Raw genomic sequence first — 23922 nt, 5'->3', positions numbered from 1 at the left:
AGGACCTCACTCCTGACGGAATGATTCAGAAGCAAGTCTATTTTTTACTGTGTTGTCTTTGGCTAATAAACAAAATGGTCATCATACTCTATTAATTCTTTGGAGAGTGACGTGAACTTTTCCTTCTTTAGCTTGGTCATTTCTAGGCTCTTTTCTGTTTCATCATTATTCATTTGGTTTCTTAATTCTTTCACCCAGCTCAAGTCTTGGCTTTTAGAACTTTTTCTCCTATAAATTAAATATATATAGTGTGCTATTAAGAAAACTCAGTATAATATGTATAGGTTTTTTGGGGGAACTTGTTCATGGAGTTAATGAAGTTCTAAAAGATCCTAATTTTTATGGAATTTTATAGTATGGACATTGGGAAAAATTTAAGTAACATGAGAAACTAGTATAGATGAAGTTTAATTTTGCTTCAAGAATGTCATGAAATATCTTTTTTAAAAGTATTTTTTAATGATTTCAGAGAGGAAGGGAGAGGGAGAGAGAGATAGAAGCATGCATGACCCCCCCCCCAGGCATATGCCCTGACCGGGAATCGAACCATGACCTCCTGGTTCATAGGTCAGGCTGTCATGAAATATCTTGAGATAATTGGAATATGCAGGCCTCAGAAACACTCTTTGACATATTGCACACCATTACACCCGGTCTCAAATATATTTACATAATAGACATAAGAATACAGTTCTTAACCTTTTTATGGACCAACATCATTTTTATAATCCAATGAAAGCCATTAATCTCTACCTAACAATATTACATATACTTTCCAGAGGTTCATTGATCCAGTGTGGCCCTGGAAGCTCCAGGGGCTTCAAGTTAAGAGTCTCGACCTTGAAGGGGGGTGGGGGAAGGAACAGCATGAATAAATGGTATCTCATGGAACGCGGTGAGCCTTTTTCTCCTGCTGCGAAGCAGTCTCCCCTGTCATGAGCATGACAAGAACTTCACAGAAAGGACAAAAAGAAGTTCTGTCCCATTCGGAGAAATGCCAGCGCATTTGATGAGATTTTGGCTCTTCTGATTTCTCACTGTTGGCTCTTTTGTCTGCAGCCGTTTCACAGTGTGGTAGACAGTTTCACTTGGAATTCTCAAGTACACAGTCGTATGTGCTCAGAGAAAGATGAATTTGAGCAAGAGAAGGAGATAGTTTCTCTATGGGATCAACCGTTCATCTGTTATGGGCCCAATTCACTGTGGAGCCTACACTATCCTTTCATGATCAAAGACTAGAAAGCCACCTCCCTGTCATTCCTTCTTAAATACGCCTCACATTTAACACTTTAATGCTGAAGCTCAGTAAGTTTCCTCATTGATATTCTCTGATTCAGTCACCTAAGGCTTCTAGGTGGTTAAGTATATACTTTCCCCCCATGGGACTCAGTAAACTTTTATTTGTTTATTTTTGTTAATCCTCACCAGAGCATATTTTTCCATTGATTTTTAGAGAGAGTGGAAGAGAGGGGAAGAGACACAGAGAGAGAAACATCAATGTGAAAGAGACACATCATTTGGTTGCCTCCCACAGGAGCCCCGACCAGGGCCGGGGATCAAGCCTGCAACTGAGGTACATGCCCTTGACTGGAATAGAACCTGGGGCCCTTCAGTCCATGGGCCAACGCTCTATCCACTGAGTCAAACTGGCTAGGGCTAACCTTTTCATTTTTAATGAAAAAAACTATATAGCCCGTAAGTATTTTTACTTTTTCAAAGTTGGACTCATACCATAAAGGTTCCTCATCATCAATTACTAGATTTGAAGAAAAAAAGCAAATTAAATCATGACCAGTATATTTCCTAATAGTCTTTCACTCCTCTGCCATGTAAATGGAAGCATCAGGTATAAATACAAGTAAAAGGTATAAATGCCTTTTATATACCTTGCAATAAATATTGAGTTGATACTTAAAGTATAGATATAGATGGAAAATAAAGATAAATTTATAAAGAGGATAGAAAAATGAGTGGCGGATTCGTACTATTATTAAGGGAAGCAAATATGTTTTGGAGTTTATCCTAAAATCAGAAACTCAGGTTAGGACAATGAATCATCCCATTCTACCAAATGACAAATGTGTGACCCTATCACTGAGCTTACCAGTATGGATAGATTACAAAACCTGAGCTGGTAAAAGGAGGGAAAGTTTTACTTTGTTAGGAGTTGAAAAATGTCTCGCAAGGGAAAAGAAGTTTCTACCAACTCACATAATTTTTTTTTTTTGGTAGTAGTACCATATCACTTCTTAGCAAAATAGCAAAATTAGTTCTTTAGAAATTTGATGGGAAACAGTGGTTTCTCATCACCATGTGCTCTTTTCCCTCAGTACTAACTGTTTTTTGTATTTATAGATTGCATAGGAGTGGAAGGCAGATACTTAAGATTATCATTAGGTTCATTATCATAAAAATGACAATTCAATAATATTAATAGTTATATATGTGTATTGCTTTATTACCAGAATGTTTTCAAATATATATTTTTGCTTGAAGCTACTTTGTCTGATAAGCAGGGCACCCCTCATTTTATAAGTTAGAAAACGGAAGCCCTACAAGGTTAAACATCACAGAGAAGGTTCCACAGGTACAAGGAGGCAGGATGTGAACACAGTTCTGTTTGGCCCCAGGATGGTGTGCTCTCAGTAACACTATGCATGCTGCCTCCGGAAACAGTTTTAATGTGTGCTTGCCCATAAATAAGACAATCTAATGCGCTGTTTATTTCTAAAGCACACATTACTATGGCAACAAAACCCTCCATAGCAATAAGATCGCTGGCACATTTCCCCCCTGAAGTTTAGAGTTGATTATGTAATTCCCACCAAGAGGAGAGTCATTATTATCAAAATCTGCAGGCCTGGTCTTTAAAATGGTTATGCAGCTCCACAAAGCTCAAGTGAATTTTTAAAAACAAAGGAGAAAGATGGTTTGGGTTTATCTCTGGTTTTGTTTATCTCTGTATTTTCTTGTGCTGTCTCAGACTTACTGAAGAAAAGGAAAAAGACCAGCATGTTAGCAGAAATGACATGTCCTGTGTTTTTAGTGACATTTTGCTGTTAAGTTCCTGAGAGGGTGCAATGACAGCATCTGTCTGTTTTGTGTAGAGGACAAGGAGCCTCGCCCGTGGCCATGCAGAAAGCCCAGCAGGTGTCTCAGGGTCTGGACGTGCTCACAGCCAAAGTGGAGAACGCAGCCCGCAAACTGGAGGCCATGACAAACTCAAAGCAGAGCATTGCCAAGAAGATCGATGCTGCTCAGGTAGTAGTGACGATTTTTAAGAGGGGTGGGAAATAAAAGAGAAAGAAATGTACCGTAAATATCCTCTATGTAACCCTCCCCTCTTCCTTCCCTCCCTCTCTCTCATTTGCTGTGGGTGGATAATGGATGTTTGTAAGTGATGATTAATTTCCAGCAGTTACCAATGATAACACCTCTCCTACTAACACAGGTTTAGACTGATATTTATCTATATTTTGATAAACATCTTACTTTTGAATACTTGGATTAGTTAATAGTAAGCACTCTGAATACCAAGAGAATCCTAATTCCTGGTATAGATTACAGTGTATTAAAACTGTTCCTCTCAGAATTTGCAGCTGTATTTGGTCATAGCAATGTTAAGGGTTAAAGTTTTCGGATACTACTGTACTGTCAAACGATTGCATTTCATAGAGAAACACAAATGTTTGAGAAACCGAAGAATTAATAAGGTGTGACTAATTCAAAGATGAGATAAAGCTTGTAAGGATATTTTATTCTAATGGCAAAGGGGAAAATTATTTTTTAAAAGATGAGGGATTGATTTGATTTTACCTGAGCTAAGAATGTGTGTAAAACAATTATGATCAGCATTTCAAAAACCATTACTGGTGTGCCTTGTGATTGCTGGTGAAATATTTCTGATGCCGGGTTAAGAGTGCTGTAATGTGGTTTTGAGTGGGTCACAGTGTGCTTCTTTTCCACGTCTGCGTGTGTAGAACTGGCTGGCAGATCCAAATGGTGGACCAGAAGGAGAAGAACAGATTCGAGGGGCTTTGGCTGAAGCTCGAAAAATAGCAGAGTTATGTGACGATCCTAAAGAGAGAGATGACATTCTACGTTCTCTTGGAGAAATAGCTGCTCTGACTTCTAAATTAGCAGACTTACGAAGACAGTATGTATTTAATTGTTTAAATTGCCCCTTAATCTCTCTCCTTTTCCCCTAAGCACATACACGATGCTCTTCACTGTGCTCTCATTGATTCTGTGTTACGTGACTAAGTTAGATATTACTCTGTTTTTTCATTGGCACCATTGTAGTTTAATGACTTATTGCTGATCACATAGTTTTAAATTAATTAAGGATGGTAAGAACTCCTTTTTTGAGATCTGTATTTTCCATTTCTAAGGTAGGACTTTTTCTGCTATATCCTGTTTGTGACATACCTGTTTCCCGGGTATATGAGGAAATTAATTTTTGTGTGTAGCTATGAAAAGTTTCCTGGGGTGAGAGGAGAATGCAGGGAGGCATATGATATATTTTCTTCCTTCCTGAGAAATGTTATTTCTTAAGTAGCAGTTACAAGAGATCCTTAAATACAGCCTCTCTTAAAGGCTTTCATGGCACCTACTTTTTTTTTAAAGTTAGTTTAAAAATATATTTTTTAATTGATTTTATAGAGAGAGGAAGGGAGAGGGAGAAACATTGATGTGACAGAGAAATATCGATCAGCTGCCTCCTGCATGCCCTCTCCTGGGGATAGGTCTGAAACCCAGGCATGTGCTCTGACTGGGAATCAAACCAGTTACCTTTTGGTGCCTGGGACTATGCCCAAGCAACTGAGCCACCTAGCCAGGGCAGTGGCACCTACTTTGATTATATAAGAAGAAGGGTTGCTTTTTTCCTTTTAATAGATATTTTACTCTCTTAAAAATAAAACCTGTAGCACATGCTAAAAAAACAGATGTATCGTCAAAAGTATACGTTGCTTCTTTCCTTTGTCAGCCCTCCAGCCACTTCCCCAGGGATAACCATAGTCAAGTGTCTTGTGAGATTCTGTTTTTCATGCTGCATTTTCTGCTCTTCCCTGGGAGCGTGCCTAACCCTTTCCCAGTGAGAGATGCTTTAGCATTCTCTCAAGTCTCACACTGACTAAGGGGGCACTGTTGGCTGAGAAAGCAAACTCTTGCCTAGGATCATGAAGTAGGAAGTGGGTGGGAGCAGGGTAGACATACTTTAGGCAGGAGGTTGTGAAAGAGATCAATTGAGGTAAGAGCTGAAATTTGATTGTATATCAAACCCAGTCATTTGAGGATCGCTGCTTTAGGCCCAAGTTTTGAATTATTTAGGTTAGGAAAATGCATATTTGACATTTGTAAAATATAATGTTTATATAGTTAGGTCAATGCTCATTAAAATTAGCCCGTTTTATCGTCTGTTTACATTCATTAGATTTTAAAGTATTCAAAATTGGAGACACTATTCATAGCACCCTAACGCAAGTCCATATACATACATAGCAGGCACTCATTAGTGTTTCTTAATAATAAGGAGAGAATTAATGGTAATGGTGATACAACAAATTATTACTATGTCATACGTAATATATTTATATGTACATATACATACACATACACACATACACCTACATACAACGTGCCTTTATAGGTAATTCAGTATAGCCTATTGCTCCTAGGCTACAAGAGTGTATAGCATATTACTATACAAAACAACATGAGATTAAATTAAGCACAAGAGGAAACGATACAATCAAGAGATACAGTAAAGACGAGATGTATGAGGCTGCTGCCAGCGAAACAAGGCATACTGTTTTATAGCAAACTTTTTTTAATGCTTTTTTAAAAATAACTACTACTGGTTCTACTATTTCAGCTACCACTACACAACAAATATGGCTACTTGGGCCCACCTAGTTCCTCAGGGAACTAGTTTTTCAGAGATGACAGGCTGAAGGGACAGCTAACGCAGTGACGATTGATTGAGCTCAGCTTACCAATGGGTGTTCTTGATTGAGCTAAACTGATCCAAACTTACATTTAATGTCTTAACTGGGACAAAACTATCTGAATTTAGATTGTTAATTTCTTATTTAAGGGTCAAATAGATAAACTACTCTTCTTTCAAACCAAGTTCATAATTATTAGCAATTTGACGTCTCATTAGCATTTGTATCAGCAATTACGTCATCTCCGTGTAAATAGTGTCTGTGTGGGACCGAAAGGCTGCTTTTTCTCTGCAGGGGGAAAGGAGATTCCCCAGAGGCCCGAGCGCTGGCCAAGCAGGTGGCCACTGCCCTGCAGAACTTGCAGTCCAAAACCAATAGGACTGTGGCCAATAGCAGACCCGCCAAAGCAGCGGTCCACCTTGAGGGCAAGATTGAGCAAGCACAGCGGTGGATTGATAATCCCACAGTGGACGACCGGGGCGTCGGTAAGGCCGTCAGTGCACTTAACCATCTTTAGACTGGGCTCAGTGAAATGGGCGAGTTGTTGATGGAGATGCTGTATCATCTGTAATGAAGTGCAGAAGGGCTTCTCAGTCACTGGAGAGTGAGTCACTCTACAGTAACTCCATTTCCGGTGTAGCTGATAAGATGTCTGTGATTTAATCAAGAAGCATTAGTGAATAAGTGATTTTGCTGTGGGCAAATAGAAAGGTCCTCAGGTTGGAATTGCAGTTTTGAGCTAATTATTTTCAGTCTATGTATACTTCCATTTTAGTGTATTTCTGTTACAAGAGTCCTTAGAAAGTACCCAGTTAAATATAATTTTTGAAAATAGTAATAGACACTTAACTACCAAGGTTATTTTCAGTTAGGAGGGCTTCTGTATCATATAGTCACTAGTGGAATTAATAACCTAAAATTTTCACTTCTGGGAGATTTTAGGAATGGATTTGTAAGAATTTAGGTCATTTTATGACAACAAGCCCCGCTGAAGCTCAAAGAGCTGTTTACTTCATTTGCTGTATTCATTGGATAAAAAGATAAACTTTTAAATTGGTGATTCCCAGCATTGGGGAATCAGGCAGATATATAATTTGCTGGTGAAAGAATAAATTGGTTAATAGCATACTTCCTGAATGACAATCTGGTATTATGTGTCAAGAGCTTCAAAGAAGTTCATACCCATTGATTCAGCAATCGGACTTCTAGGAATTTACTCTAATTAGAGATGTTTCTAAGGAGTTACATTCAAGAATATATATAAGCAGAGTAAATGTTAAATAATAAGTAAATGGCCAACTAAGTATGATTAGTATTATAAAATATTACATAGATTTTATATCATGGTTTTTGAAGAGTATTTAATGATGTGGACAATGCTCATGTTAAATAAAAAGAAGCAGGGAATGAACGTTAATGTATAGTATGACTTCTGTTTTGTAAAGGAGAAATGTATGTGAAATGTGTATGTGCAGAGGAACACGTAATGCATTGAAAAGACCAGAAGGAAATGTTCAAATATCTCAATCTGTGAGTGATGGGATTATGAGTGGTTTATCTATTATTTATATTTTTCTGTATTTCCCCATTTTTTTCTATTTTTAGAGGGGAAAACTCACTAAGTATTATTATTTAAAAAATAAACAACTTACCAGATGGCACTGCAGGTGCCCTCTCAGGCTTTGTGAGTTTCAGTGTTTTTCTCTCGGTCCAGGTCAGGCTGCCATCCGAGGGCTCGTGGCCGAAGGGCATCGACTGGCTAATGTCATGATGGGGCCGTATCGCCAAGATCTTCTTGCAAAGTGTGACCGAGTGGACCAGCTGACCGCCCAGCTGGCTGACCTGGCCGCCAGGGGGGAAGGGGAAAGTCCCCAGGCAAGAGCGCTGGCATCGCAGCTACAAGACTCCTTGAAGGTAGAACGCAGGGACACAAAGCGTTCCTTCTCTTGGGCTTCTTACTAAAAACTAGGGAAGGAGGATTTTTAAAAACATATAATTCTTCAGTCTAGGGAGAGTGAAAAGAGCGTGACCAAGGAAGTAAGGAAATTCAGAGCTTATTAGGAAATAGCTCACCAGTTGCTTTGCGCAGTGGCAGTATCGTAGCTAATGAGGTATATCTGAGGCGCCATTATTGCTCATTGAAAAGCTCACCAGTGGGTGACAGCAACTAAAGTTGTGTTCATTGTTTTACTCAGTTGAGAGCTATTTTGTGATATTTGCTTTATCCATGTGTGACCTGTACTTCTCAGTCAATATTTATCTTCAAATGGACTCCTTTTTTGAACAAGTAAAATTTTTAAAAGAAAACTTTCTAATAATCCTGAAATCATGAGCTTGATGAGCTAATTATATTTTCTCTAATATTCTTTTAATAAAAAGTATGTTTTTTATTGATTTTAGAGAGAGAGAAAGGGGGAGAGAGAGAGAGAAAAAACAAACACATTGATGAAAGAGAAACATCTCTCGGCTGACTCCTGCATGCCCACTACTGGGGATCCAGCCCACAACCTGGGCATGTTCCCTGAGGGGGAACTGAACCAGTGATCTCTTGGTGCATGAGACAACACTCAATCCACTGAGCAACACTGGCCAAACTTCTCTAATATTCTTTAAACGAAACACATAATTATTAAAATAAAAACATTATTTTATATCACATTTAAAATTATCTCAGGTATCACCAGCCAGTACATGCCACCCACCTTGAGAAACTGGGGTGATTGAGACTCTTTGGGTAAATATAGAAAACTTAGATTGGACTGAGTGTGATAACTGTGTGAAAAGAGCATGTGATGACTTCTGAGATTTCTATTCTTTAGAAATGGATACATGCATTGGTTATCAAATATTTCTAGAAACTCAATGGAAAAAATGTATAAAAATATTCCCATTCTTGATTTCTTTCCTCTTATTGTAAGAAAATGCTTAGAAATTTGACACTGCCTCCACAAATCAATCTTTATAGTTACTGCGGTCCTTATCAGGCCCCTGCAACGTTGGGAATGATGAGGAATTCTCGCTCCCAGGCCTTCTTTGGGCTCAACCCCATAATTCTCAGTATCATTTCTTAGAGGCCACCAAGAAAGGAAGTAAGATTTCTTGATTGGGTAGAACAAGCTCTAGGGAACTGTGGGCCAAGTTTTACCTCTTCTACTACACACTAATTGTTCAGAGGGCAGGATTCATATCTTATACCCGTTTCATGCTGGCTCAGTATAGTTGATACCCAACAGATGTTTATTGAATAAAAGACTAAATGAATGAATGAGTGTGTCAGTGAAGTGAAGACATTGGCAGATGTGCTTTTTAGATATTTTTGGGAATTTTAATTTGTAAACAATGTTTTTAAGGATCTGAAAGCCCAGATGCAAGAGGCCATGACTCAGGAGGTGTCAGATGTTTTCAGCGATACCACAACTCCCATCAAGCTGTTGGCTGTGGCGGCCACTGCACCTCCTGATGCACCCAATAGGGAAGAGGTGAGTATCTAAAGTCTTCCATTTCTTCTGTTGCACACACACTTATTTAATGATGATTTGTTTGTAAAGGTAAAAGGTGTTTATATTGTACATCAGGTTGGGATACTGTGGGTGAAGGGTGGAAGGATAGAAGAGGAAGGCCCTGCCATCTCTTGTTTCAGTCACCACGTGTATCAGCTAAGAATGTCTTTAGGACATGTCTTTAGTTGTAAGTAGTAGAAAACCCGACCATCAGAGATGCAAACAAATGGGTTTTTATTTTCATCACATAAAAAGAGGCATGGAGGTAGGTAGCATTGGTATTTTTTTTTTTTAAATGTCAGCCCATTCACTTGTTTTTTCAAATAAAAATAGGACAAAGTATTCAATGACTTGTCTCACGGGAACAGTCTTGGAGAAGACTGGCCGCTACGTGTGCAGTTGACGTAAAAATAGACGCGTGTTGATCATACAAATCTATCGAGAAGGTGACGTCACCGTCGGTGCCCGCGTGCTCCCGGGCGTCCTGGTGGGAGGCTGCGCCCGGCGCCCCCACTGGCGTCCTGTTGGGGTCAGCCCTGCGGCGCACAGATGGCACGGCCTCCGCACCATGCCCTGGAGGAAGGCCCGGGGTGGGCGTGGCTTTCCCTAAGTGAGGGGGTCCATGCTAAGAGGTTACACTCCGCATCTTCGCGTGGGTAGCATTGGTATTGATTCAGCGGCTTGACACCAGGAAAGCAGCCATCTCTGTGGTCTTCTTGGGTCTTTTCTTCATGGTGTGAGATTGCTGTTGCAACCCTAGTCATCATGTTCAAGGCAGTTAGAAATGAGGGGTGGGAGTACTCCTGTCACAAACACACCTTTCTTAAGGTCAACACAGAAATCAGGGTGACCTTTTAAATCATTTGATGCCATTCGTCTACTCAAACCCTTCTGATGACTCCTCCCTGTCCCAGAATGAGGCCAAAGTCCTTAGAACAGTAAAGTCAGCGATGTGCTGGTAGACTAGTTCTCCAGAAAAAAGCCCCTAAGACAAAAAGCCCTGGTTTGTAATGTTTGTTGTTTCCATGATGTAAATAGTCCCATCATGGCTGTTGCAATGGGAAGTCACTGAAAGCACAGTTGGGAAGAGATGGGCACAAGGTTCTGGTGAGCTGGTGTGAGCCTCAGCACACCACTGCATCTGGTCCCCCTTCTACTCTGACCTTAGGTGGTGCCGCTCTTCTGCCTCACGCTCTTCTGTCGACATGGACCTCCTTGCATTGTCTTCCAGTATTCCTTGTTTACATTTACATGATGTAGCCTTGGGGCCTTTGTATTTGTTCTCTCATCTGCCTACATAGAGAACTACACGTATTATTCATTCATTTTTTTCAGCTCTCCTCTGGTTCACCTACGATGGCAACTCCACTTCCACTCCCGGGGATTTCCTAATCTTCATATCCTACTTTTCTCCTTAGTGTTTATCAGCATTTGACACATTTACCTTATTTTTGTTTGTCTGTCTTCACATTAGCATGAAATTCCATATGGGCAGGGACTGTATTTTGTTATTACTTTATTCCCAGTTCTTAGAACAATGTATGGCACGGAGTTGGGAATGACTGACTGACTAACTGACTGAATGAATGAAATAAAGGCTTTCCTAGGAATCTTCCAGGATACTTTTGCTTATGTCTTATTGGCTAGAACTCTGTCACATGGCTACCCCAGATGCAAAGGAATCTAGGAAAGCAAGTATTTGGTTCTAGCATCTAGTATTACCAGCAAAGGAAAAGGGGTTAGGTCAGGCACCCAAGACAATGCAGAACTGGTGGGTGAAGGTTTGTGTCATTATTTGTGAATGACGCCCATTTTTTTTCTCCAGGCTAGGTTACTGGATGTTTATAAAGCTCATGTTCCCCTGAGGCTGGGATGATTTATTATTGTTTTTATTTCGGCGTCTCTGAGTTTTATGCTAGTAGTTCCAACTACTGTGCCTGCTGGTCCTCTCCACCCAGATGTTTCATAGGCACCTCAGCACGTTACCCTTCTGTTCTCTCTCAGAAATTTGTGAGTCACCATTGACTGTTTCCTTCCCTTCATCTTCCCACATCAGTAAACGAAGACAAGCTATTTTGATTTCACAAGTATTTCTTGAATCCTTTCCATTTTCCACTCACGTTGCCATAGCTCTAGTTCTGAACCTTGTCCCCTGCTGCTGTATGACTGACTGCTCAGCTCTGGTTGGTCTTCCGTGAATCAGTCACTAGGCCACCAATAAAATAAAAATACAGGTCTGACCCTGATATTTTCCTGCTTAAACCCTCAGTAGACCTTCCCTTTCACAGAGGAGAAAGCCAGAGCACTATGATCTACACACCTATTTCCTATCAACCCCTGCCTCACAGACCATGCCCCAGCAATGCCTGATCGCTTATAATTTCCTGAATACTCTGTCCTTTCTTCCTTCCAAGTCTTTGTTCTTTCTGTCTCTCTGCCTAGTTATCCTCTTATTTTTTTTCAGTTAATTCCTATCTATCTTTTATCCCATTATCCTTTACTTCATGGCTAGATTAATGCCTTTCCTTTTGCTTCCATGATATCAGTGCTTAGCTTTATTATTGCACATGGCACACTCTATTATGAATATCTGCTTATGGGCCTTTTTCACCCCACTGGGATGTGAGCTACTTGAGATGGATAAATTTTGTTTTATTTGTCTTTGTGTCTTCAGCACCTGCTCCAGTGTCTGGCACATAGTGTGTGCTGGTAAATTTTGATTGAGTGACAAGGACAGCAAGTGAAGCAGTCAGTTTAATCAGAGAGAGCAGCAGACATGGGCTGGGGTCGAGATGATCAACCAACGTTGGCTGAAGCCCTGTAGATCCAGGGTGTGGGAGACCAGCCAAGGAAAGAAACAAGGACTGAGGCCAGGTGAAGGAGACTAGGAGATCGGAGATTTAGGTAGAGATTTTGAGCATTAAATGGCAAGAACCCAGGTAGTTACGTCCAGAATGGGGAAGAGACTTGAATGGGTAAACCCAGAATGCTGGCAATGAGATTGGAGCCTGCTAGTGAACCAGGAGACCTGTAGATTGCCTGCCAGACCAGAGCTGCTTTCCAAATGTGGGCAGGTAGACCCCAGGGAAGGCAAAGAAGAGGACGATTCTGCTAGACAATTCCTGACATGCTCTGTGCAGGGTAAACCTGACCAATGACAGAAGATCCTTTGTCATTTTATCCAAGTTAAATCATCCCTTTCATAGTATGCAACCTTGCATAATATCTGTGTCAGAAGAAAAGTTGACTTTTTTTCAAATGTGAGAGCTGAAAGAACAATTCGGGAGATTGTTTTGCACTTGGGATAATAAAAGCCAGCATCCTTACCCCTGGGTCAGGCCTGATTGTGAGCCAGCTATCGTTTTTCCTGTGGAGGTCAGGGCAGAGTTTTTACAACATTAATGGTAACTGATCTGGGAGGGATGCTGGCCTGAGATGCTGGAGCTCAGTTTAAGACTCTGTGGATCTTCTTGCCTTTGAATATACCCAGCAACCTGCCCTGGAGCCTGGAGTGGGCTTGTCTGTCCTCTTCGAACTAGGATAAGCCTTTTGAGAACGGGGATTGTTTAAATCTTTACATTCTGTGAACCCCTTATTACAGACGACACAGCCAAATGTTCTGTTTGTACTTGGTAAGCACTGGTTGAACTGGAATTCACGGTGTGTGATGTAGCAAGGCCAGGACTTGGCGATGACTATCGTGTTGCTCACTAGGGTGTGATGTCATCTCTGAAGTCTTTGCTCGAGTAGTTGCTGCCGCTACTTAAAGAGAGACTCTTTCTTAGGCTGCCAGACCCATTTTATTTAAATAAATTTTCTTCATGTCTTTGTTTATTCCTCAAGGTGTTTGACGAGAGGGCAGCTAACTTTGAGAACCATTCAGGAAGGCTTGGTGCCACGGCCGAGAAGGCAGCTGCTGTTGGAACTGCTAATAAGTCAGCGGTGGAAGGCATTCAGGCTTCCGTGAAGACAGCCCGGGAACTCACGCCCCAGGTTGAGTTTTGCTCACTTTTCATCATTTCAGTCTCACCTCACAGTACTCAGAAATGAAGGTTAATTACAGGACAGTTTCCATACATTTTGAGCCCTTACTGTAAAATGTTATGAAGAAAACACATGCCCACAATATCAGAATTGTTTTTGTATTGTTTGAATTTTTTACAATGATAATAGATTACTTTTGAAAGTAGAAAATATTAATAAAGGCCCCCTCCCCCTTTCCCTACACACACTCATTCACACGTAAGGAAATATGCAGACAATCTTGGGAGCTTACTTTGTTTTGATTTTAGAGCTTATGCCTTTTCTCATATCCCTTGGAGGGATGAAAAACAACAACACATTTGTATCCATAACTTGTGTTCTTTTTTCTATTTAATCATATAACCAAGAGATAGCTAGTATGCTGTCAGCAGTATACTGGAAGAGTGGGAGCAAAAGAAAACAAATTGGACAGGAATTAAAGTCCTGACAGGTAATCGGTGTTCTTAAAAATGTCAGTTCAGCATCATTTAGCGTGATGTTTGTGTATTTTTCCTTCTAAGCAAATTATAGAAAACTCATTACTAGTTTTTCATTCGTTTACTCAGCAGGTACTTGCTGAGTGCCTCTGGTGCATTAGGAGCTGGGCTGCTTTGGTGGGAACTTACAGGGAGAAACGGAGAAATGAGCATGTCTTTGCATCGTGCAACTTTTGCCCAAATGGCATGTTAACAAGTCACACTTCTCCAACTTTTAAAAAACCTTCCGTAAAATATGAACGTCTACTTTTCTTTAAAAACTTCCATGAGATATGGAATAGAAAGCATAATAGGTTTTCTGTATAAAAATAAGATTTCTACAAAAGAGAAACAGAAAACTAGACTTAAGACACCAACTGTGGACTTTGGAGCAAGGACTTTGGAGACAGATCTGGACGTGGAATCTTCTGTGACCTTGAGTTTCCTCATCTGGAAAGTGGAGAGAATTCCTTCCTAATGGGTTGTCCTGAGGGTTAAGAGGATGAGTGTGCAGCCTGTAACTTACCGCACACTCAGTAGAGGTTAGTCCCTTCCCCCAGTGCCATCAGTGACTACGTGGGAGCTCTTGAGCCAGTCACTTAAGTTTTCTGAGTCCTGGCATTTGCAACTATAAAATGAGAAAGTACCTGGTTGTGAGGATTTAGTAAGATAATAGTTGTGAAAGCACTTTGTTAACTGTAGACAGTTTTTGCAAATATTCATTTAATGAGTTTTGAGTAGTGTGTAGTATCTTTTTCTTTTTAAAAAAAATGCTTTTATTTATTTATTTACAATGTTGTTGTTTTTTTAAATGGATTTTTAGAAAGAGAGGAAGAGAGAGGGAGATAGAAACATCGCTGAAAGAGAAACATCAACATCAACTGGCTGCCTCTGCATGCCCCCTGTTGGGGATTGAGCATGAAACCCAGGCATGTGCCCTGCCCAGGAATCGAACCAGTGACCTCTGGGTGCATGGGTCAAGGCTCAACGACTGAGCCACGGTGGCTGGGCAGTATCTTTTTCAATGGTGCTGTTGAAGATGAAGACTTGACACCAAGGGCTTAATAGCACTTTTGTGTATATTCTGAGGTATCAACTGAACATCCATTTACTTTGTCACTTTTTTAATTTCTTAAAATCAGGCTGTGACCGGAAAACCTTTTGCCTGGGGAGCTATTTGTGAGACCAAACCTAATGTGTTCCGTCTGAAGAGACCTCCCGATTTTTGGCTTTATAGTGCCACCTGCAGGGAGAGAGGAGAAGGCTTCGCGGCGGGCTCCTATTGGAGTGGAAGGGTGCTCTGGTGTTTAAAGGTGGTTTTGTCATTGCCAGGTCGTCTCCGCTGCTCGCATCCTACTCAGGAATCCCGGAAACCAAGCCGCTTACGAACATTTTGAGACCATGAAGAACCAGTGGATCGATAATGTTGAAAAAATGACAGGTAGAGTTGTGTGCAGAGTCCTTGTCTAATCCATGGAGCGAGTCCTGAGAAACCTGAGCAGGACCGGTTGTGTTTCTCAGCTGTAATTGGATGAAGGGACGGTCATGTGCTCGACAGTGTACTTGGCCCTGATTAAGGCTGCGCAGCGGCGGCTTCTCATTCAAGCCTTGCAACTTTGTCTGAAGAGAGACTCTTTGAGTCCCTTTTATTTTCATGCCGCCCTCCCGGTGTGACGTTTATTGTTACAGCTCCTATCTTCCCTTTGAATAGTGTCTTTGCTCAGTCTGAGCCAGAGTTTGGTTTCAGAGGCCGGGAGGCGGTGTTTGTGGATACAGTAAGTGTCCCTGTCATTTTCAGTGGGTTCACATTTCAAGGAACCACAATAGCTACCATTTAATACAACTTGTCTCAGAGTTTCCTCCAACTTATCAACTACGTCGTTTAAAAAAAAAAAAAAGAAAAGAAGACAGCAACACCTACAGACCTGTGCCTGTGCAGTGGAAGTGGCACCTCGGAGTCTTCTTCACTCGGTGGAGGGAGGGACAGGAGAGCAGGGAAGAGACGGATGTAGGCTCCCTGCCGCCCTGCAGAGCCTGCTGTGACGGGGTCCGGGGCCCGTAGCAGCCAGAGATGAAAGTGGAGCTGCTGAGGTGCCTAAAGAGAGGTAACAGACACGAGAAGCAGGCTGTGAGGGTTATTGGAGTCCTCCCGTGGCTCAGCTGGGCCACTCCACGCTGCCAACAAGCAACAGATGGCTGGGGAGTAAGATGGGAGGGAGAAAATGTTAGTAACAGATAATGTGGCGAAGGTTTCCAACGCAATCCTTGTTTCCTCCCGAAGCCGTCGCAGTTCTGCTTGTCTGTGGTAGACAGGAGGCGGCCAGTGACCACTGTTGTGTGAATGCCGTGAGTCTGGGTGGCCTCCCGGGCCACATCTCCGTGTTTTTTACTGTGGTGTTCACCTGGAAGCTCTGGATTGTGTAAGAACGACTTTGAGCTGAAGGAGAGGATTCTGGGTATTGTGCTTTCACATAAGAAACTTGGACAACAGGGTTTTGGAGTCTCAGTTCTTCAAAATAGAAACTAAATTGCATTTCTGTTCTCCTGACAGGGCTGGTGGACGAAGCCATCGATACCAAATCTCTGTTGGATGCTTCCGAAGAAGCCATTAAAAAAGACCTGGACAAGTGCAAAGTGGCCATGGCCAACATTCAGCCTCAGATGCTGGTCGCTGGGGCAACCAGCATTGCTCGCCGGGCCAACAGGATCCTGCTGGTGGCGAAGAGGGAGGTGGAGAACTCTGAGGACCCCAAGTTCCGGGAGGCTGTGAAAGCCGCCTCCGACGAACTGAGCAAAACCATCTCCCCGATGGTGATGGACGCAAAAGCTGTGGCTGGAAACATTTCTGACCCCGGTAAGCAGGGTGCGGTGTGTTCACTCAGCTGAGAGGTTAGTCGGGAAGCTGACAGGTGCTGAGAGGGTTGGGAACCCCCCTGCCATCACATACGAAGTCTGGGAGCAACACCTACAGGTTCTTTGTTTGAGAATGCTGGATGAACCCCTTCCTGTCTACAATAATGCCGGACAGGATACTTTCTGCAATATTGGTAGTTTTTCTGTAAGCCAGTTTCTCTGGACCAACTTCTCTGCACTTGATAGTGTTGCCTGACTAACATAGCGCCTGGCCCTGTTTAGTCATTATTTTGGAAATTTCTCAAAAGATACGTGATCACCAATCTACCAACTGTTTAGCTTATGTAACTGGCATCATTTCTCTTCTGCTTTTCTTAAAGTGCTTTTTCTCTGTAAAATGGTCTCTATTTCTGTCAGATCTGGAGGGCTTACTTTGTTTGACCTTTGGTTCTCCTGGTTCTACACTAAAAAGAATCGGGGTTTTCTTTCATTGAATTATGTCATATTTTCATCACTCCTACTAAAGGTGTTACCACTCCTTTGCTTGGAAACATCTGAATTCCTTTCTGTTCCGAGCATCCAGTGTTTCCATCTTTGTCTGAGTAGAACGTAGTCATCCCTAGCCCAGGCCGAATCCTGCCTGCATCCTCAACCCAACGTCACTACGGACATTCTGTTTCCTGAGGGAGTTTCTAATAGTTTGAGTAGATTCCTGAATTCCAGGTAACCGGACACAGTGAGTAGTAGCAGCTCAGCATAGGGGTTAACCGGCCGAGTGCCAAGTGCAGCACAGGAGCAGGGAGAAAGGTGAGAAGTGCTGCTGGGAATGTGTGCTCAATCGGACACTGTTATCTCCCCTCGTCTGAGCGGGGCAGACTTATCTCCTAAGAGAGGTGACGAACGCCAGCTGAGCCCAGGGTTCACGCCCAGGAATGCCCTGAGAGCTTGTTCTCTGTACAGGCAAGAAGGCTCCTGAGCTCTACAGGGCTGGGAGGCCCAGGGCGGCCGCCTTGCCTCACCTCCCTTCCCCTCGGTCACTGCCTGCAGGGCGTACTGGCAGCTTCACATCCAGCTTTTGTTCGTGGAAACCAGTTCTGCTGCTGGACAGACAGTGCTCCCGGGCACTGACCTGCCCGGCTGAGAGGGAGGGCGTCTTGTGTTTAGGCCTGCAGAAGAGCTTCCTGGACTCGGGATACCGGATCCTGGGAGCCGTGGCCAAGGTCAGAGAAGCCTTCCAACCCCAGGAGCCTGACTTCCCACCTCCTCCGCCAGACCTTGAGCAGCTCCGAGTAAGTTACCTCAGAGATGGGAGGGTTGAGCAGCCGGGTGTGGGGTGCAGATTGTGTTCTGGAGTCTCAGTCACCAGGGGCCTTTGTTTAGCCTTTGCTTGAATCTCAGAGGCACCACTTGATTTTCACTCCTAAACCTAGCGGAGTCCTAACCCAGAGCTCCTGCCTGGTGTGCGCGGGTGGGCGGGACTCTGGGAGTTGGCCTCTGCGATGGGGAGTGACGGGGAGTCATGGGAGCCCAGGAGCTGGCTTGGTAAGTGTGGATGTGATGAGTGAGGAGTTTGTGGGGCCAGTGAGTGGGGTGGGGAAATAGTCTGCACCGCTTGTGGTGAGGTTTTAGGAGTTCCCAGTTGATAATGGCAAAACTGAGGTGGTTACAATCTTATGTAGGTTCTTCTTGCTTGTACTTGACATTTTTAGTAACAAAAGCAATACAACCCTTTTATTATTAAAAAGGTTTGACCCTCCCCCAACTATAATTTAAAATCTTTTGATGTCTCCCAAAGTACAATGAATTTATTCTTCTATAGGTAAATGGTTGAGGAGGAGGTTAGCTGGGCATTATCTTGTAGATACAAATTCTAAAATCAGAAATAGTGACTATTTTTAGACATTTACTCTGATATTGTATTTAAAATAGCTTGACTTTGGGAATAGCTTATCAAGGCATTAATTTGGTTTACTGTCCCATAGTTAATGTCAGTAAAAGATGTAATTTTCTAAGTTGGCTAAGGACAAAATTGGGTCACTGGGCCCATAGGTAAGGAACAGTGCTTCCCTGGCCCCAGTGCTTCCTTTATTCCTTCCAGCTGGGCTGTTGGTGGGTGGTTAGGGCCAGGGATGGCTATTCTGGGATGGCTTTTTTTATTTTTATTTTTAATTAATTTCAGAGAGAAAGGGAGAGGGAGAGAGATAGAAACATCAATGATGAGAGAGAATCATTGATCAGCTGCCTCCTGCACGCCCCCTACTGGGGATCAAGCCCACAACCTGGGCATGTGCTCTGATTGGGAATGGAACTGTGATCTCCTGGTTCCTAGGTCGATGCTCAACCACTGAGCCATACCGGCCGGGCTGGGATGGCTTCTTATGTGATCCATAGAGTCATGACATTTAGAATCAAGAGGTCATTTGGTCTAGCTGCCCCTCATTATCCAAGGAGAAGTTACTTGCCTATGCAGCTTCCCCTCAACCAGCTCTTATATCTTCCTTGAGAATCCTTAGTCTGATAGTGCTGTGCACACCTCCCTGGGATATGTCCAAAACAGGAGCTGCTAGCTTTTTGTGGAGGAAAAAGAAAGAAAATGAAAGCAGGTGGTCACTGTGCTCAGTGTGGGTAGTCTTATGTGGAATGCATGTGGCTGGCTTTTCTGGGGATGCTTTTCAGAGGAAAGGAAAGAATTCCAGGGGGGAGTAGTTCCTAGGGCTTTGCTTACAGTCTGGTAATTCTTTCTTAGCTGACAGATGAGTTTGCTCCTCCCAAACCACCCCTGCCTGAGGGGGAGGTCCCGCCGCCCAGGCCCCCACCACCAGAGGAGAAGGATGAAGAGTTCCCCGAGCAGAAAGCCGGGGAGGTGATTAACCAGCCAATGATGATGGCTGCCAGGCAGCTCCACGATGAAGCTCGCAAATGGTCCAGCAAGGTAAGTAGTGAGGCTTTTCTTGTGGGGAAAGGGTGAAGAACCGCGCACAACACCCAGAAGAGAGTCTGTTTGGAAAGTCACCCGCCTCTGTTTTGGTTCCTGTTGTTGCCATAGTGTGATCCTCCTCTTCACCGTGCTTTAGTGAGACGTTCCTGGTGCTTGACGGTCTCTCCTTCCAGCGGCACAAGTGAGAGCGGGGATGCCTGTGGTTGAGAAGTCAGTTCTGTGCATTAGGGTGTCAGGTGCCTCACCCTGGGTATATGGCGTCTTTTAAAAATTGCTTTTCTTTCCTGGGATTGCGGAACGTTTTAGATGCTCTTGCTAATTATCATCTCTCCAAACATGAAACTGTCTCCTGTGGGCTCTGCTACAGCTGGATGCAATGTTGACATTTTCCCTGTCTTTTCATAGAAGCAAGTAGATTGTGTCTTAGGAGCCATGTCCCTTTCTCAGAATCCTCTCACCCCTCAACTCAAGACAGCTCCGGGCTAATTCCGCTCAACAAACATCAAAGTGTACAAATTAATGTGGTTGGTGGAAATGTGGATGTTACAGCAGTCAGGCCCCGTGAATAACTCAGGCCTCTTTCCCCCTAAGTGATGAAAAGTGAGTGGTAGCTTTTCTAAATAAGAGCTAAACATTGTTCTAACCTTGCAGTGAAACGTAGTCCTAACTCGGTTCTTAACTCTCCCCAATATGACCCTCGATCTCTATTCCACCATCCGTTTGCCTTGTTCTTTTCTCACCCTCAGCCGGCTCCAGTTCTCTACTGAACCTCGTTCCCCAGGGTCGACATGCAGCTGATCTTGTGTTTTTTTTCAGGCTGTTTTTTTTAACTCTATATTTTTCTGAACTGTTAGCTCTGAGCCCAGGTTCTAAGAAGGAATGACCTTGCTGGTGTTGGACCTGGCCGGTGGCATTATTTGTAATTGTATCTCTGCATCTGGGGCGTGCACACCCCTGGGACCACTCACGGGGTGTCAGTGCACGTGGGGGGGGGGGGGGGGGTGGAGCGACAATGAAGGTTGATTTTACTCAAAGCTTTTAAAGCGAATTTAAATTACATTGCATTAAACCCATTTACATTGTGCAACAGAACACAAAGTATGCATGAATTGTAAAGATGAAGATAAAACTTGGGGGCAAATAGCATTGGCTGTCACATGTACTGTGCTTTGCCAATTGTGGCCAGAAGTCCTTAGGTCTGGCTGTCTCCGCAGGTTTGGAGCATCAGGAGATGGCTGGCTTTGAGCTATGTGAAGTCAGGAGCTGCTTGAACCATGTGTGTTTGGGGTGGTGGTATGTGTTTGTGTGCCTTTATCTGTGTTTGTTCACTTTGGGACTCTAAGCCCAGAGCAGTGAGCTGGCCTGTCCTCTAAGACATGGGGATGGATGCTGGTGGAGACCGAGTTTAGGTGACAGGATTTAGATGGTACCTGAGTCCACGTTTGCCCCGAATCCTCCAACTTTGTCATCGCCTATGAGACAGGTTTCCTGTGCAGGATAAGACCTTTAGGAGTGATAGCAACCCCACATAAAACTCCACACAGACTCCTTCTTCCGCTTGTGAGAGATGTTTGATGCAATGAATCCGTGCTCACTGCTTTTCGTATCAGTGGTTCTGCTTGGTTGAGGCGATTCCTTTTCTTCCCCCCAGCCTATTGTGGCATAGGATCTTTCAGACCCCTCCCCTGGCCCTTCAGAATCCCTGTCCCTGGTAGGAAATTCATCCTCTCCCCGTCCTGGCTTCTGTTCTCTCATGGGCACCAATGGGGGGCTCCTCGGAGCTCAGCCTGGGTCAGCCTTCAGGTCCATGTATTGTCTTACCTGTGAAATATGTAAATTGAGTGTGGAGTGAGTGAGAAGCCTATCTAGCAACAGGAGAGAGAGAGGCTGTACCCAAAGACCAGCTCTCAGAGTCAGGGCCCGCGGTGCACGCGTGTGGGATTGTGGGAGCATTGCCTCTGGAGGCCTCGAGGAGAGAGAGAGCTGGTCTGAAGGGCGGGCTTCCCCTATGATGGAAGGCCGGACCAGGTGTCTCTGGACAGTGGGAACTTGATGAGTCCTTTTCACTCACCACTGTGTTTGTTTTCTTGCCTCTTTCCTGGCTTGCTATCCATTGCCTCCAATGTATAATTTTTTTAAAAAAATATGTTTTTATTGATTTTTAGAGAGAGAAGAAGGGAGAGGGATAGAAAGATAGAAAAATCAATGATATAGAAACATCATTGATCGGCTGCCTCCTGCACGCCTCCTACTGGGGATGGTGCCTGCAACCCAGGCATGTGCTACCAGGGACAGGGAATCGAACCAGCAGCTTCTTGGTTCATGGGTTGATGCTTAACCACTGAGCCACACAGGCCAGGCTGATGTATCACTTTTAATTCTGGGATTTTTACCTCCTGAAGGAAATATTAATTCGCATCCAGCAGCTGCAGAGCTGATCCCAGTCACTTCCTGTGTCCTGGAAGATGTACAACATCAACCGTACGGGCCAGCAGGGTGTTCACTTCACTCTGCTCAAAGCCAGTTGTGTGACTGAATTTACTTTTTCTCTCTGGATTCTTTTTAAAAGCAATGAGCTATTGTTTAGTTGTTAGGTTCCCCGAAAATATTGTGACTTGAGAATTATTCTTGGCAAGTTTAATGTCAGTAGGAAGTGTATAAAAAAGGGATGCGACTTGCTTTCATAGTGTAACTATTTCCCTGGAAACCCTTTGCCACTGGTGTGAGTCTCCTTCCTTCACTCATGTGAACAGGGGGCTTGGCCTGGTGCTGGAGGCAGGGATTCCCCTTCCGCGGAGCGTGGTTCACCTGGCTCCTGTAGAACATGCCGTTTCCGCAAGCTTTGGTTACTAAACCAGCAGCAGCCAGCTCCCCAAGTCCTGCTGCTCTTACTAACACTGTCCCTGTTTCTCATCCTTCCTGCCATCGACAAAGCCGGGTCCCCCAGCCGCTGAGGTAGGTATAGGTGTTGTAGCTGAGGCAGACGCGGCTGATGCTGTTGGGTTCCTTGTCCCCCCTGACATGGAAGACGATTATGAACCTGAGCTGCTGTTAATGCCATCCAATCAGCCGGTCAACCAGCCCATTCTGGCCGCGGCTCAGTCATTGCATCGGGAAGCTACCAAGTGGTCTAGTAAGGTACTGGTTAGCACCCCCAGTTGGGGCTGCTCCCTATGCATCCGGCCATGTGCAGCCTTGACACATTGCATCACTCGTGATCTGTGCGGGTCCTGTGAGTCTGGGCAGGGCCAGCATCTGTCTGTCTGCACCTTGTTGTTAGGACTGGCTTCACAAGTTTGACAGGTCTGCTAATGCCAGGTTAAGGGGCTTGCATTTATGTCTGAGGGCAAGAGAGAGCTGGGGTCACTTTTTGAAAGGATTCCTTTTTTTTACCAACCTCGTGGCCACTATGGGAAGCTTATAGCCCTTGGGCAGCCATGGATGCGCCTCTCAATGACCTGCAGGTCAGGAACCATTGTAGACCATGAAGAGGTCACCTGGCCTGACGGTTGAGCTTTGCATGTCTCCCCCACCCCCACTGACCTCTCCCTGATGCACTGGTGGCTCGGCAGAGCTGGTCACGGTGAGAAGCAGCTTCATTATGGCAGCTCCCTGGGAGGGCTGCTTGCTGCCCTGCACTTGGCTGAGTGGCCGCTCTGGCCTTAATGGAACCCACAGGGAAAGGGGCTTGTTGACCGCTTGACCAGGTTTCAGTGGGAGGGCTGGAGTGGGAACAGAGAGCGCTCAAGGCTGCAGGACCAGCAGCAACAGAGCTTTGGCCTTGGAGACTGAACCAAAGCTACCGTGAGGTGTGGGGTGGGGGCGATCACTTTTTCTCTCCTTGAAGGTGGCATGTTGCAAGAAAGGGTGTGAAGAGTAATGGGTAATAACTAACCCTGGCACTGCACTGTCTTCTAACAAGGTCATGAAGTCTTAGAATGACCCCAGGTCTGCACGGGAAGAGGTGGGCCCAGGCGGCCTTGTCTAACACTTGTTCTCGACTTCACATACCCGTGTTCCCGGCCTCAAGTACTGCCTGAGATGTCACACACCCAGCATCCGTGCTCCGCCGCGCCGCGGTGCCTGTGCGGTCCGGCGCAGAGCGCTGCCTGGCCTGGTTTGTGTGTGCCTCGCTGCAGCGTATAAGATGGAAAAGCATGAGGGGAAAAATGAGTAGGGCCTGG

General features: G+C 44.1%; 1 protein-coding gene and 1 pseudogene across 1 annotated transcript in view; both read left to right on the top strand.

Moving 5' to 3' along the window:
* The window catches only part of VCL (vinculin), a 112926-nt gene that overhangs the window by 83405 nt on the left and 5599 nt on the right, over positions 1-23922 (top strand). Inside the window, exons 9-18 of the mRNA XM_008145363.2 lie at positions 3108-3261; positions 3981-4156; positions 6243-6433; positions 7663-7862; positions 9299-9427; positions 13292-13441; positions 15280-15388; positions 16499-16801; positions 17965-18089; positions 19547-19732. Of these exons, the coding sequence (XP_008143585.1) occupies positions 3108-3261; positions 3981-4156; positions 6243-6433; positions 7663-7862; positions 9299-9427; positions 13292-13441; positions 15280-15388; positions 16499-16801; positions 17965-18089; positions 19547-19732 (1723 nt within the window). The remainder of the gene's footprint in view (positions 1-3107; positions 3262-3980; positions 4157-6242; positions 6434-7662; positions 7863-9298; positions 9428-13291; positions 13442-15279; positions 15389-16498; positions 16802-17964; positions 18090-19546; positions 19733-23922) is intronic.
* Positions 8026-8176, top strand: LOC114232941 (U4 spliceosomal RNA; annotated as a pseudogene).

Source organism: Eptesicus fuscus, chromosome 17 (genome assembly GCF_027574615.1).
Source record: "Eptesicus fuscus isolate TK198812 chromosome 17, DD_ASM_mEF_20220401, whole genome shotgun sequence".
Taxonomy (NCBI): Eukaryota; Metazoa; Chordata; class Mammalia; order Chiroptera; family Vespertilionidae; genus Eptesicus; species Eptesicus fuscus.
This window is presented reverse-complemented; position numbering and strand designations above follow the sequence as displayed.